This window comes from Pipistrellus kuhlii, unplaced genomic scaffold (genome assembly GCF_014108245.1).
Source record: "Pipistrellus kuhlii isolate mPipKuh1 unplaced genomic scaffold, mPipKuh1.p scaffold_m20_p_1, whole genome shotgun sequence".
Taxonomy (NCBI): Eukaryota; Metazoa; Chordata; class Mammalia; order Chiroptera; family Vespertilionidae; genus Pipistrellus; species Pipistrellus kuhlii.
Window position 1 is genome coordinate 72,860,712 of NW_023425404.1, and position 16,947 is coordinate 72,877,658.

Here is a 16,947-nt window from a genome sequence, read left to right on the forward strand (position 1 = left end):
GGACTCAGGAGTGATACAGATTTATAAGTTAACAGCATAGTAGAGAATCTGAAACCAGAGAGTACATTAGATCACTCAGGAATAATTTATGGAATCAGAAGTTTAGAGGAACTTATAGACTATTTGAGAACACAATGAGGAAACTTGGAAGCATCAGATTTAAATGAATGGGTATATGGAGAAAAAGGGTTGTGAAGGATACTGTAGCCACAGAGTTAAGAGGGGGAAAAAAAAAAAAAAAAAAAAAAAAAAAAGAGGAAACTTAGAAGAGATTCCAAAGATTAAGAAGTACATGGGATCCAGCATAGCTAGAAAGGTATCTTAGTCAAAATAGAAAAGCACAATGTAATACACCACATTAATATAATTAAAGACAAAAAGCACATGAGCATCTCAATAGATTTTTTTTTCATGATAAAAACACTCACAAACTAGGAAAAGAAGGGAGCTTCTTCCACTTGCTAAAGGACATTTATGAAAAACCCACAGCTAACATTATTTAATGGTGAATGCTTTCCTCCTAAGACAGACAAAATGAGGGTCTCTACTCTTGCCATTTCTATTTAACATTGTACTGTAGTGTTTAGCCAGGGTAGTTAGACAAGCAAAAGAAATAAAAGGCATCCAGATTGGAGAGGAAAATGTAAAAAAGAAAAAAAAGGAAGTTAATAAATGAGTGTGGCTGCCAGGGTGGGTGAGGATTGTGGGAGATATAGGAAGGTCAGGGACTTGATTTCAGATTCGCTTCCATTCCCAATGAACACGGTGGAAATCTGATCAAGAGGAACTGCTTTGAACTGAAATAAGTTTTCAAGAAATATGGGAAAGAACTGTCTAAAGTCATAACCTTATAAATAATGGAGCAGGCATCTAGACTAGGTAAGAAAGAAATAAAGACAAAAGGGTTGCTAACAAAGTCAAAATGCAGGAGAGGGTAAAGAACAACTATATTGCCCTGGCCGGTGTGGCTCATTGGTCAGAGTGTCAGCCTGTGAACTTGAAGGGTCGAGTTTGATTCCAGGTGAAGGGAATGAACCTGGGTTGTAGGTTCAATTTTCAGCCCTGGTTGGGGTGTACGTGGAAAGCAACCAATCGATGTGATTTCTCTCACATCCATATCTCCTCTCCCTCCTTTCTACTCTAAAAAAAAAAGTCAATGGAAAAATATCCTCAGGTGAAAATTAACAAAGAACAACTATAATGGGAATAGGGGGGAAAAAAGCTACAGGACAGAAGGCTATGTTTGGAATCCACAATACAAGACAGCTTTCTCCAAGACAGAAATGCTGGCAGAAGCCATTGCTCCTTTGCTGAGCCTTCTGACAAAGGCTGCTGTCATACTATTTAATAAAAGGGCAATATGCAAGTTAACCATCACTCCCTCACAAAGATGACGGCGCCCATAGCCACAAGATGGCAGTGCCCAGTCCTCTCAGCCCTGACGGAGTCCCCCAGTCTCAGGGGGGCGGCCATTGAGAGCGGGCAGCGTGAGTGGCCCGGTGGGATGCTTGCTTTGTCGCTATGGCGACAAGGTAATTGTTCTGCTCCTGGACATGGAGGGCTTCTGGCCAGGCAGGGGCACGGAACGCTTGTATAAGAAGAGAAGGAACCAGTGAGTTGAACAGTCAAGTGGCCCCAAACTCCCAGGCAAGGTTAAATCCAGTTGGCCAGAGGGTGGATGGGGTGGAGGATAGTGTGACAGGAGGGGCTGGTGGGGAAGGCACAGGGGTGAAAGCTGGCTGAGAAAGAGGAAGGAAGCCCTTTATCAGAGTTCCTGAGAACAGGGAGGGAAGTCATTTCCCAGCTACGAATGGGCCTCTGGCTAGGCTGGGCGCGGATGGGTCTCTGGGCAGCACGCGGAGCGGCCAGGCCCCACAGAGAGCTATTGGTGCACAGATTTGGGTGCAGGGCTACTAGTATTTGGATACCCATCAACCGGGCTAACATTGTTCATAGGGTCCTGGTGACTCATTGAGAGCCCGCCCCGTCCATCTTGTGGGCCCACTCAAGCTACTACCAGTGGCTTTTCCATACAAACAGCCTGTCTTGGCTCATGCAGCAGACTTTCAAAAAAAATCTCTCAAAGGTTCATGAACCACAAACAAGCAGCATTTGGCCTCAGTGTGCCCTATACTTCTTACTAAGTAGCCCCAAGCCCAGCATGAGCAGTAGCCAAACGTGGTTCATAAGGTAGCCTCTCCCAGGCACTTCCAATGAAGACAAGTGGCAACCATCGGAGCTCACTTTGTAGCTCATACAAAGTGGCCCTGGGCAGGGCAGAGGTAGCAGTTGACCTTGGCCTACACCTCAAGTGCCCCAGAACTAACACACCTGGTGGTCATCTTCCAACCAAACCACAGCACCCAACCCAACTACCTCCACAAACGACACAGCCAAAGGGCAGACTGAGCAGGCACTGAAGCCCTACTAAAGTGAATTCTGCTATGCAATGTCAGCCCCCGAACCAACAGCTCCTCCATTATAGTCATCGCCATCCTTACAACCATTCAGCCAGAGGGTCAACCCTCCAAACAGCAAATAAGGCTCAACTACCAGAGGAGGGCACACATCATCCACACAAGGGACATACCCGGACACCTGATTCAGGTGACCAGGGAGACTGCACCACTGGGCTGCCAGGACATCTACCACACAAGGCCTTTCTACCAAGACCAGGAGATATAAAAGGGGAGACAGCCGAAACCGGTTTGGCTCAGTGGTAGAGCGTCAGTCTGCGGACTGAAAGGTCCCAGGTTCGATTCCGGTCAGGGGCATGTATGTTGGTTGCAGGCACATCCCCGGTAGGGAGTGTGCAAGAGGCAGCTGGTTGGTGTTTCTCATCAACATTTCTAGCTCTCTATCTCTCCCCCTTCCTCTCTGTTATATATATATATATATATATATATATATATATATATATATATATATATATATAAATATATAAATATATAAATATATAAATATATAAATATAAAGGGAGACAAAGAAACATGCCCCAAATGAGAGAACAGGAAAAATCTCCAGAAAGAGAACTGAATGAAATAAAGGCAAGCAATAGACTTGGTACAGAGTTCTAAACAATGGTTATCTATCTATCTATGTATCTATCTATGTATCTATCTATATGCAAATAGACTGAATGGCAGAACAACCAAACAACTGGCTGCTATGATATGCACTGACCACCAGGGGGTGTGCACGGAATATAGTGGGCATTGGCTGTGGTGGGATGGTGGAGCAGGGGTATTGGTCGGTCATTGGGGTAAACCTCTGGTGGTTAGTGAAAATTCTTTGCTCCCACTCGCTGCAGTCCGACAGGGCACTTGCACCCGCTGCCGGCACAGGCCTGATCGCTTGGTGCCACCAACAGGTGTGAGTGGTGGCTGCCGTCTCTGATCGCCCCTCACGGCTTCTCCACCTTCCCCTGCTCCTGAGGGGTGATCGGGGCTAACAGCTGCCTCTTGCACCCACTGCTGGTGCCTGGCGCCAGTCCTGATCACTTGGTGCCATCAGGGGGTATGAGCAGTGGCTGTTGGCCCTAATTGCCCCAGAGGGCTTCTCTACCATCCCCTGCTCCTGAGGGGTGATTGGGCAAGCAGCCATTCCTCACACCACCCGCTGACGACATTGGCTCTGCTCGTACCCTTTACATATGCCAGCCCCAATTGCTCCGTGCTGTCAGCAGGTGTGAGTGGGGCTGGTGCTGTCAGCACATGGAGTGGTGGAAACGGGGCTGCTGGCAGACAGGGGACCGGGGCCAGTGGCGCAAGAGGTCGGGCATGGCATGGAAGATGGGCTGAGACCCACCCTTGTGCCCACTGTTCCTTTCAAGGTGCACGAATTTGTGCACTGGGCCCTTAGTAAGGATTATAAGAATGCTCAAAAACTTAGTGAGAACTTCAATAGCATAAAAAGAACATAGAAATCATAAAAAAAAGAACCAGTCAGAATTGAAGAATGCAGTAACTGAAATGAAGAGCACATTATAGGGAATTAACAGTGAAGCAGAGGATCAAATCAGTGACTTGGAAGATAAGGTAGCAGAAAACACCCAATTAGACCAGCAAAAAAGAATTAAAAAAATTTGAGGATAATTAAAGGGGCCTCTAGGTCAAAATCAAGTGTAACAACATTTGCATTATAGCAGTACTGGAAGGAGCAGAGGCAGAGCAAGGAACTGAAAACCTTTCTGAATAATGACAGAAAACTTCCCTCACCTGGAAAAGGAAAAAGATATCCAAGCCTGGGAAACACAGAGTCCCAAACAAGATGAACCCAAAGAGGCCCAAACTAAGACATATAATTAAAATGCTAAAGGTTAAAGATAAAGAGTCTTTTTAAAAAATATATTTTTATTGATTTTTTTAAATTAAATTTAATTTATTTATTTTTAAAAATATATTTTATTGATTTTGTACAGAGAGGAAGGGAGAGAGACAGAGAGCCAGAAACATCGGTGAGAGTGAGTCATCGATCAGCTGCCTCTTGCACACCCCCTACTGGGGATATGCCCCCAACCAAGGTACATGCCCTTGCCCGGAATCGAATCCGGGTTCCTTCAGTCCCCAAGCAGATGCTCTATCCATTGAGCCAAACCGGTTTCAGCTATTTTTATTGATTTTAGAGAGAGGGAGAGGGACAAAGAAATAGGAACATTGATGAGAGAGAGGCATTGATTAGCTGCCTCCTGCAGGCCCCCTACTAGGAACTGAGCTCACAACCTGGGCATGTGCTCTGATGGGGAATCAAACTGTGACTTCCTTGTTCATGGGCTGAAACTCAACCACTGACACACTGGTCATGCCAAAGAGAGAATCATGAAAGCAGCAAGAGAAAAGCAGTTAGTTAGCTAAGTGAGCTCCCATAAAATTGTCAGCTGATTTCTCAACAGAAACTTTGCAGGCCAGAAGGGACTGGCATGAAATACTCAAAGTGATAAAAATAAAAAGCAAGGGCCTAACAACCAAGATTACTCTACTTAGCAAACTTATCATTTAGAATCCAAGGAGAGATAAAGAGCTCTCCCAGCTCAGCTGGAGTGTCAACATATGAACCAACAGGTCACATGTTACAGGATTGATCCCCAGTGGGAGGCATATAGGAGGCAGCAGATCAAAGATTCTCTCTCATCATTGATGTTTCTTTTAAAAAAAATAAAAATATTTTTATTGATTTCAGAGAGGAAGGGAGAGGGAGACAGAATTATCAATATATATAATTTCCCAGATAGAAAAATCTAAAGGAGCCGAAACTGGTTTGGCTCAGTGGCTAGGGCATTGGCCTGCGGACCGAAAGGTCCCAGGTTCGATTCCATTCAAGGGCATGTACCTTAGTTGTGGGCACATGCCCTTGTATATGCACATATACAAGGGGTGCAGGAGGCAGCTGAATGATGTCTCTCTCATCGATGTTTCTAACTCTCTATCTTCTTCCTTCCTCTCTGTAAAAAATCATAAATTAAAAAAAAAAAAAGAGGAAAAAAAAGAAAGAAAAAAAGAGAAAAATCTAAAGGAGTTCACCACCACCAAACCAATATTTTAAGAAACTAGAGGCCCGGTGCATGAAATTCGTGTCCTTGGAGCGAGATCCTCTCAGCCAGGCCTGCACTCTCTCAGTCTGGAAGCCCTCAGGGGATGTCGATTAATGGCTTAGGCCTGCTCCCTTGGGCAGTCTCAGCTCTGTCATGGAGGTGGGAAAGGCTCCCACCACCACCATTGCGCTCACCAGCCGTGAGTCCAGCTTCTGGCTGAGTGACACTCTCCCTGTGGGAGCACACTGACCACCAGGGGGCAGCTTCTGCATTGAGCATCTGCCTCCAGGTGGTCAGTGCATGTCATGGCAACCAGTTGTTCTGCTGTTCGATTTGCATATTAGCCCTTTATTATATAGGATTACTATATAGGATGTTAAAGGGATTTTTTCAAGAAGGAAAAAAAAGGATAAAAAATATAAATAATAGTCCTGGTTGGTTTTCTGAGTGTTTAGAACATTGGCCTTGACACTACACTTGATCTTAGCCAAAAGGCTGAGAAGCAATGAGCATTGGCCCTGAGATGGAAGGATTTCAGGTTCAATTCCTGGTTAACAGGACATCCCTGGCCCAGTCAGGGCACGTGGGAGGCAACCAATTGATGTGTCTCTCTCACATCAATGTTTCTTTCTCTCTCTCTCTCCTTTTCTAAAAAAACAATGGAAAAAATATCCTCAGGTGAGGACCAATAATAATAATAATAATAATAATAATAATCATAAATGGCAAAAGCTACATATCTATCAACACTACTTTAGATGGAGTAAATGCTCCAATTAAAAGATACAGAGTGGTTGAAATGGTAATAAAATAAGACCCTTACATATGCTGTCTGCAAGACTCACTTCAGATTGAAAAATATACAAAGACTGAAAGTAAAGGGATGGAAAAGATATTTCATGAAAATGGGGGGGGGGGGGGGGGGAAGGGAAGCTGAAGTAGTAATAAGGCCAGGCTAACCTTATTTCTTAAGAAGTTCACAATTTAGGATGAAAATCAATGTCCCATGTAGTGACATGATATACTGTCATTTCTTCAATTAATGTACTCAAGTTCTACTGAAAATACTGCCCTGCCATTGAAAAAGTGTCACTTCAAATTGCCTTTCTTGAAAAATAATAACATTATAAAAGAAGACCATAAACCTTTTAAAACTATTCCCTACCTTTTCCAATGATTCTTTAAAAATAAGCCTTGATCACTACTTTAATAAAATCAATACTCACATCTTGATTATATTCCAAGAAGACATGGAAATTTAAATCTTTTCTCAAAATAGGATGTGCTGCCACACGACACAGGAATACTTCATGCATTGCCACAGTCTTCTTGAATATTGCCAAGTATTCACTAGAAACAATACACAAAATTAAAGGTAAAACACTGCATCATTTAGAAAATCAACTGCATATTTTCAGCAAATAAGCTTTAAATTATTCTAAATGCAAAATTAGAGATATAATCCAAGTAACAAAGGTCTTAGTTGAACTGTTAATATAAAACCCAGCTCTGAAAAGACTTCATGCTACCCTGTTTTCCCGAAGATAAGACAGTGTCTTATATTAATTTTTGCTCCCAAAGATGAGCTAGGTCTTATTTTCAGGGGATGTCTTATTTTTCCATGAAGAAGAATACGGTACACATTTATTGTTAAATGAAAATAAAGGAAATTTATTACCTGTATACGGTACAGTAGTACGGTAGTTGTCAACACAAACCAGACAAACTGTGAATCCTACAGTATCAAGAATTTACTCATTTATTCAATGACAACCATGTCATCATCTTCTGGAACATCATCATAACAATCCAATTCCTGAATTTCCTGGTGAATTTCTTGTGACTCCATTTCTTTCAGAATCAGTGGACCAAATCTCTCATGTTTAGCCTAGGGGGGCCTTATCTTTAGGGGGATGCCTTATATTTCACTCAGAAGGAAACCTGTAAGTAGGTCTTGTTTTTGGAGGATGTCTTATTTCCGGGGAAACATGGTAGTTAGTAATATTTATTAAAATTAAATGTTATGAACAACAAATACGTAACTATCAACAAGTGAATCTAAAAAACAAGGGAATTAAAAAAAATCTGATGAACAATATTAACTGGTGAATATAATAGAATCAGAGGTATGGAAGGGGAGTGAACTGATGATTCTCGGGGGAAAAAGAGGGGGGGGGGTTGTGGGAAGAAACTGAACATAAACTGTGCACCTATGGATGAGGACAATGAGGGGTGGGGAAAGGGCAGAGGGTGGGGTGGGAACCTGGTGGAGGGGAGCAACGGAGGGGGAAAAAATGAGGAACATTTGTAATAATATGAACAATAAAGATTTAAAAAATAAAAAAATAAAATTAAATGTTAATATTTTTGGTTTTATGAACCTTTCTTCCTATGCAAGTTGAACTATAGGGGTATTTGTTTTCAGCTTCAGAGAAAGTATACTACAAATTATTGGTACAATTTTACTGATTCAATTTCTAGATTTAATTACTACTTTTAAACAACTCCATACAAAAAAAATATCAAAACCCAAATCTAAGCATATTTTCAACATTAATACATATTTTCTTCTAATTACCTAGAAACACAAGAAAGAAACACACCATAGAGAGACTACTTTTTACCATTACATAGGAGAACTGTGTTTAAAATATTTTAATATCAGTGAATCACAGCGATCATACAGTAATACATGTCAGTTTGGAAAGAAAACACCACAACACTTAAGGAAAAGAACCAATATTCTTGCTTCAACTATGTGCAAGGAGGATAAGTTTTACATACCAGCAAACCAGCAGGACCAATGTTGGGAGAAGTTTGATCTCTGTGAGGGTAGTCATTCAGTGAAGACAAAAAAGAAGGATGCAGAGGATGGAGGTAGCAGTAGAATAAACCCAAGGTTCTCTGTTATCCAACCCCTAACCAGACCACAAAAGAATCATGATCAGGGCCACTGGAAAACCACAGATTCTTCAATATTAATGTACTCTGCTAATTTCCAGTTTTCAGTCTTATAAACTATAAAACTATGTAACTTTTATCAGACTATTGCTTGCACCCAGCATTGACAGAATTCTTAAAATATCTGTCACCATATAGTTTGACAAAGAAGAACTACTTTGCATTTCATCTTGTCAAGAATTTAGTATTCTGAAAAGGACTCTAGCAGCAGTGTGAAAATAGGCTTATAACTGAATCTAAGTGGAAGAGGAGAAAGGAAAAGCATGAATGGGAGAAATAACCAGAAAAAGAATGATGAGGGGGGATGACAATGCAAGGAAAATTATTTCCTTGTAAAATTCTCAAAATACAGAAAAACAATATACAGCAAATCCAAAATTACTTCAAATATTTAATAAAAGGGAAAGTATTTTGTATTTTCAACAAGTATGCTAAAATGAAATGGAAAGCCCAGCCAGCATGGCTTAGTGGTTGAGCGCTGACCTATGAACCAGGAGATCACAGTTCGATTCCCAGCCTGGGCACATGTGAAGGTGTGTGGGGCATGTAGGAGGCAGCCAACCAATGATTCCCTCTCATCATTGATGTTTCTCTCTTTCACCCTTCCTCTCTAAATAACAATTAAAAAAAAAAGAAAGTATCTCAAATTTTCAAAGATTTAATACATTTCTAGTATCTATGGAACTAATTATCATATAATGAAAAACATTTTTCCCCCCTAAATATATTTTATTGACCTTTTTACAGAGAAGAAGGGAGAGAGAGAGAGAACCAGAAACATGGAAGAGAAACATCAATCAGCTGCTTCCTGCATGCCCCCCACAGGGGATGGGCCCGCAACCAAGGTATATGCCCCTGACTGGAATCGAACCCGGGTCTCCGCAGGCCGACGCTCTATCCACTGAGCCAAAAAACATTTTTTAAACTACCTTTTTGTTACTTTCCTCCTATTTTAGTCTCTTCAGCCAGAGACTGAGGGGAAAATAGGCAGAGAAGAGGGGAAAATCTGTCTCTCACATGCACACACACTTAAAAAAAGAATAGGATATTCTTTTTTAGAAGTATGCTCAGGGCATACTTCTATGAGAAACAGAAATTTTGTTAGTATGTACTTATCGAAAAAAGATCACCAGGTTGCCCTAGCTGATTTGGCTCAGTGGACAGAGTGCTGGCCTGCAGACTGAAGGGTCCTATGATAGTTCAAGTCTGGTGAAGGACACATGCCTGGCTTACAGGCTCGATCCCCTGTGGGGGGTGTGCAAGAGGCAGCCAATCAATGATTCTCATCACTGATATTTCTCTCTCTCTCTCTCTCCCTTCCTATCAATAAAAATATATATATAAAAAAAATCACCAGGTTGCTAATGACTAAGACCTTATAAATAAAAAACAAAAGTTTATTTTGGTTTAAAAAGTCATTATTTTTCATAAACTTTTGAACCCTCCATTACTAATTTTCAGTTCTGTTTGAACCAGTTATTTAAAGAATTTTACAATGTAGATAATTATTCTATAATTTTCCTGTAGGCTCTGATCATGACTGTTAACACTGGTTGTGTGACTTAAGCTTGCATCTTCCAGAAAGGATCACTATGGTGAAATGATTAAAAGGAAGGAATATTGGAGAGCGCACACACACAAAAATAAATAAAATTAAAAAGGGCATTAAAACAAGCACAATTAACAGAAGCAACAAAAATCACATACGCTTCCAGTTCCTGTTTCATCTTTGTGAATTCCTCCTTCGTCATGGACCCTTCTCCTTCTCCAAGCTTCTGTAGTTTTTCCCTTGAAGCATCAAAATCAGGTCTTGGTGGTGCTGGTGGGATCTGTAATAGAACCAAATCACTAACTTTAACGACTATAGCTACCATAAAAGATTTTGTAAATGAGAAGAGGGCACCAGTAATATTCCAAGTCAGGTTAGAGAATTTTATTAGGTCTAGAAATTCAAATCCTTGAAACCATTTATACCAAGAAAGAAATATAGCAGGGCATTATTTTCTAGTATTAGAACAGTAGTTTGTATAGGTACTTTAAGCTCTGATCACACACTAAATAAATATGTATAGCAAATATGCATATCATGTTCAAAAGTACGTAAATGGTATAATTAAATACAAATATATTTTTTAAATTAATGAATTCCAAGTACCTTTATCCTATCCTGTGTTTTTAAAAATTAATGAATGCTAACAGTAAGATCAAGCAAGGGATGTTAAAGTGGGTTCCTGGATTGGAGCAGTGTACTAGCCAGAAAAGAGAAAACATTGGCTTAAAAACAGGAAGAGAACAGGACACACTAATCTCATTCTATTCACTCACAGTAAGGGGATAAGTAAGCACTTACCTTAACAAGAAGAGAAATATAATTCAAGAAAGGATATAAGAAAAAAGAAGGAAGGGCCTAAAAGAACTGTTAAGGGGAAATGATGGAAATTAAAGAGAGCAGGTAAGAAACGAGGAAGAAAAATTAAAAAAAGAAGAAGAAGAAGAAAAAAAAAAGACTGCTAGAAAATGATTATATCAAGGAAAACAATAGGGAAAGAAGCATCAAGTATAGTCAAGCACATAGCATGCTTGCACATAGCATCTACTAAGTGCCAGGCAAGATGCTGAGCAATGGACATAAGAAAATATGTCCAGCCCTAACCAGTTTGGCTCAGTGGATAGAGCATTGGCCTGCGGACTGAAGGATCCCAGGTTTGATTCCGGTGAAGGGCATGTACCTTGGTTGTGGACACATCCCCAGTAAGAGATGTGCAGGAGGCAACTGATCGATGTTTCTAACTCTCTATCCCTCTTCCTTCCTCCCTGTAAACAAAAAAAAAATCAATATATATATAAAAAAAAAAAATGTCCAGTCTTGATCTTTGAGGAGTGAAGGAGACAGTTGTAATACGAAAATGCCATCAGACAAGAAGATGAGAGGGGGAAAAGGTGGAAATAGGACAGGAAGAGAAAGGAGCTTCCAGGTTGGTGAACATAACTGACATGCTGGGAAGGGGGAAGGAGGGGTACCTGGAGAAGGCCTGAAAGCTCTGTGCCCACCCCACATCCCCATAGCTTGTCCTCTAGATGTCTTCCATTTGGTTGTTTCTGAGTTGAATGCTTTCTATAAACTGGTAATTGTAAACAACAACAACAACAACCCCCAAAAGAATGTACTGCCAATTGTAGAAAGAGGAGCAAATGACTAAGGAGTGGTCATGAGAATGAAGATGGAATCAGGTCAGGATGATTTCAATGGCATTTGAGTGTGGTTAACAGCTGAGGTACAACATATGATACATATATAGATTAGATAATCTCTTAAACAGCCTCCAACTCAAAATTTAACCTACCTACCTAAGGGTTTAAAACTAGTATGGTTTGTAATACTCTCTTAATGAATCCCTAGGATAAGCCTGTTACAATTTCAATATATAGTAAGAATTAAAGTTTAAATGAGGTAGCATAACATATCCACACTCCCATACTCCTAAAAAAGACAATTCAGAATTAAAGGTGGTAACCAATTAGTTTTATAATTGGCAATTTTTGAAAATTACATTAGTTCATTAAAAATGCTAAATAAGATTTCAACACAAAGTATCTAAAACACTCCTAAAAATAAGATTAAAATGGAACCTCAACACTTACAATGTAACCTGCATAGTCTTCATTTTCAACAAAGGAATCATGAAGCCAGATAAATTCCTCATGTTGTCGAACGACAGAAAACTCATTTTGTTTAAAATTTGGCAATGAACTCTGCAAAGACAGAAATCTTCTTGAATAAAAATTAAAATTACACTAAAAAGCTTTAAATAAACATTTCACCTTTATTCAAAAAGTTATTCTATTACTATATATCAAATACAACTATGCAAATAAAAGGAAATAGATCTACAATCTGAAAATGTGTCTGGAAGCTGAAATGTAAATTAAAATAATTTATAAGACAGCAATTTGATTAACTAAAGGAATACAACAAAATGAAAAACAACACTGACAGAGTCCTATATAATAAAAGCCCAGTGACTGAAACAGCGGAACAACCAGAATGACCAGGGACCAGAACGACCACAGCCCATAATCTTGGCTGGCCCCACCCCCCAGTGAGCGGTTAGGAGTGATCAGGCAGGCAAGTGGTTAGGGGTGATGAGGCAGGCAGGCAGAGTGGTTAGTGGCAATCAGGCAGGCAGGCAGAGGCAGTTAGGGGCAATCAGGCAGGCAAGATGAGTGGTTTAGGGGGATCAGACAGGCAAGAGAGTGGTTAGGGGTGATCAGGCAGGGAGGCAAGTGGTTAGGGGCAATCATCCAGGGAGGCGTGCAGTTAGGGAGCCAGTGGTCCCAGATTGCAAGAGGATGCAGGCTGGGCTGAGGGCCTCTCCTCTCATGCATGAATTTCATGCACTGGACCTCTAGTACATTAATAAAAGTCTAGAGAAAATTAAATTTGCATTATGTCTAGGTCCTATAATTCATTTTTGTGTGTATGTGTATTCCAATAAAACTTTATTTATAAAAACAGGAGGTAAGCTAGATTTGGCCTGAGGACCCTAATTTGATGATTCATCATCTACAGTAATATCTTATATATCTCCTCTTTTCACAATAGGTTGCCAAAGGAGTGAAGTGAATAAACCACATTCAGAACACACCTTTTCACAGGAAGTACAGACTAATGTGGGAAACATCATGTTGACCCTTTACCATCACAGACTCTACATGTCAATGACAACTGAGAGGTGTTTGCTTATGGAAGTTCTTCTATTAGCATAATATGTGTGCACTGTGTCTACATATTCAAACACTCAATTTTTTTTTAAAAGATAAAGTTCCATCCCTGTTTTATTTTTATTTTTATTTTAAATATATTTTATTGATATTTTACAGAGAGGAACGGAGAGATATAGCCAGAAACGTTGATGAGAAAGAAACATCGACCAGCTGCCTCTTGCACACACACACACACACACACACACACACCCCGTACATGCCCTTGACCGGAATCGAACCCTGGACCTTTCAGTCCACAGACCGACGCTCTACCACTGAGACAAACCGGTTTCGGCCAAACACTCAGAATTTTACTCCAAGCTCCATCTCTATGCAAATGCCATTGTTTTGTTTTTTTTTCAACGACTCATGTTGTAAGTCACTTTTAATTCCACACCCGAGGTTATGTTTTTATTGATTTTTTTTTCCCCAAAGAAAGAAATAGAGGGGTGTGGGAAGGGAGGGAAGGAGACACCAGAGGAAGAAGCATCAATCTGTTGCCTCCCAGCTGGGATCAAACCTGACTGGGGATCAAACCTGAAACCTTTTGGTGTATATGGAACTGTGCTCCAACTAACTGGCCACTAGGCTAGGGTGTAAGTTACCTTTCATAGTCTGTGTAAAACTCACCCGGCCAGTGTGATTCAGTGGTTGAGCGTTGACCTATGAACTAGGTTACGGTCTGATTCCCCATGAGGGCACAAAGCCCAGGTTGCGGGCTCAGTCTCCAGTGTGGGGTCTGCAGGAGGCAGCTGATCAATATTCTCTCTCATCACTGATGTTTCCTATCTCTCTCTCCCTCTCCCTTCCTCTCTGAAATCAATAAAAATATCTTTGAAAAATAAAATAACACATGATTAAAAAATTGTGTAAAAGATTTCTAATTAGATATAGACATGTATGTTTTGGTTCCTTCCACAAACATGATTTATATAAATAATGCTGAGAAACCTTAAGAGGCAAACTCCTCAGCAAATTCTTAAGTGTATCAAATACAATGCAAGATTGCAAACCAGTTAAAATTTTAGAAATGTTATAGTCTCTTTAGGGAGAAAAAAGTCATTATTTTTATAGTGTCTGCTTATCACTGTGAACACTTGGTTTTGACTACACATGTAATTCATATAGTGGATTTTCTTAGTGCTATGCACTAAATATTCTTAGCATATAGCAGAATTGCACACTGTGCCTCCTTTAAATAAAGAAAAAAAAACCCTTCAAATTTCATTTTTCAATTACTGTTTATATTCATTGTTATTTTATATTAGTCTCGAGTGTATAGCATAGCGGTTAAACAATGATATATACTTTACAAAGTGTTCCCCCTGATATTTTTAGTGCCCACCTGGCATCATACACGTTTATTACAATATTATTGACTACACTAGAGGCCCAATGCATGAAATTCGTGCAAGGGGCTCGGCCCTTGAAGCCCCGGCTTCATCTGGAAGGTTGTCCGGCTGTCTGGTCTCATTAGCACATTACACTTTTATTATTATAGTTTCCCTATGCTGTACTTTTACATTCCCATGACTATTTTGTAACTACCAATTTGTACTTAATCCCTTCACCTTTTCACAGAGGTCCTCAACATTCATTCCCTCTGGCAACCTTCATTTCGTTCTCTGTGTTTATGAGTCTCTCTCAATTTTTATTTATTTTTTTTCTTTAGATTTCACATATAAGTGAAATCATACGTGACTTATTTCTCTGACTTATTTCATTTAGCACACAAGTCGGCAAACTCATTAGTCAACAGAGCCAAATATCAACAATACAACAATTGAAATTAAAAAAAAAATTTATTGATTTTTTACAGAGAGGAAGAGAGAGGGATAGAGTTAGAAGCATCGATGAGAGAGAACCATCGATCAGCTGCCTCTTACACAACCCCTACTGGGGACGTGCCTGCAACCAAGGTACATGCCCTGGAATCAAACCTGGGACCTCTCAGTCCACAGGCCAACGCTCTATCCACTGAGCCAAACCGGTTTCGGCTGAAATTTCTTTTGAGAGCCACTTCTTTCAAAATAGACTCGCCCAGTCGGAAAACTGACTTTTGCACATGGGCCACAAAATTTCATTTGTATTGTATGTGTTAGTGCCCGCAAATGGTATTTTGTGGAAGAGCCACACTCAAGGGGTCAAAGAGCCGCATGTGGCTCGTGAGCTAAGGTTTGCCAACCACTGATTTAGCACAATACCTTCTAGGTCCATCCATGCTGCTGCAAATATTAAGATTTCATTCTTTTTATGACTTATTCTTAATGTTAATCTTTAAAAAATATGTTTCCTAAAAAAACACACAATTCCATTTACCATTGCAACAAAAAAATTAAGATACCTAGGAATAAATTTAACTAAGGAGGTAAAAGACCTGAACTCCGAAAACTACAGGACACTGAAAAAAGATGGAGCAAGATATAAACAAGTGGAACAATATACCGTGTTTGTGGATTGGTAGATGGAGCAAGATATAAACAAGTGGAACAATATACCATGTTTGTGGATTGGTAGAATCAACATCATTAAAATGTCCATACTACCCAAAGCAATCTATAGATTCAATGCAATTCCCATTAAAATACCAACAGCATATTTTACAGAGCTAGAAAAAACTCTGGAAAAATTTATATGGAATAAAAAAGACCCTGAATAACTGCAGCAATCCCAAGAAAGAACAAAGTTGGAGGATCACAATACCAGATATCAAGCTATGCTACAAAGCCACTGTTCTCAAAACTGCCTGGTACTGCCAAAACCAGTTTGGCTCAGTGGATAAAGCGTCAGCCTGCAGAATAAAGGGTCCTGGGTTCGATTCCGGTCAATGGCATGTGCTTTGGTTGCGGGCACATCCCCAGTATGGGCTGTGCAGGAGGCAGCTGATCGATTCTCTCATGGATGTTTCTAACTATCTATCCCTATCTCTTCCTCTCTGTAAAAAACCAATAAAAACAAAAAAACAAACAATAACAACAACAACAAAAAACCTGCCTGGTACTGGCACAAGAACAGACATACCAATGAAACAACAGAGAACCCAGAAATCTACTCAAGCCATTATGCTCAATTAAAATTTGACAAAGGAGGCAATAGCATACAATGGTCAAGAGAGTCTCTTCAAAAAATGGTGCTGGGAAAATTAGATACATGCAAAAATTTGAAACCAGACCACCAACTTATACCATACACAAAAATAAACTCAAAATGGATAAGACTTAAATGTAAGACAGGAAATCATAAAAATCTTAGAAGAATCTATAGGCACCAAATATCAGACATATGTCATAGCAGTATCTTTACTGACATATCTCCTATGACAATGGAAACTAAGATAAAATAAACAAATGCAAGTATATAAAAATATAAAGCTTCTGCACTGCAAAAGAAACCCTCAACAAAACAAGAGAGCCGACTGCTTAGGAGAACATATTTGCCAATGTTATATTAGATAAGGTGTTAATCTCCAAAATATATAGGGAACTCATACAACTTAACAAAAGGAAGACAAACAATCCAATAAAAAAAATGGGCAAAGGACCACTTTTTGAAAGAGGACATACAGGCCAACAGACATAGGAAAGAATGCTCAAAGTCACTAATCATCCAAAAGATGCAAATCAAAATGATGATGAGGTGCCGTCTCACACCTGTCAGAATGCCTATCATCAACAAATCAACAAACAACAAGT

At 39.9% G+C, this 16,947-nt stretch overlaps 1 protein-coding gene and 1 pseudogene across 5 annotated transcripts in view; both read right to left on the reverse strand.

The window, feature by feature from the left end:
* SNX6 (sorting nexin 6) overlaps positions 1–16,947 on the reverse strand; it is a 68,931-nt gene that overhangs the window by 38,633 nt on the left and 13,351 nt on the right. For 4 of the 5 annotated variants that reach the window (XM_045585346.1, XM_036451685.2, XM_045585348.1 and 1 more), the window contains 3 exons: positions 12,134–12,244; positions 10,199–10,320; positions 6,757–6,880 (listed from right to left, as the gene is read on the reverse strand). In XM_045585346.1, coding sequence (XP_045441302.1) covers positions 6,757–6,880; positions 10,199–10,320; positions 12,134–12,244 — 357 coding nt within the window. The remainder of the gene's footprint in view (positions 1–6,756; positions 6,881–10,198; positions 10,321–12,133; positions 12,245–16,947) is intronic. The other variant, XM_036451710.2, reaches the window with a different exon arrangement.
* LOC118709672 lies at positions 5,869–6,037 on the reverse strand (annotated as a pseudogene).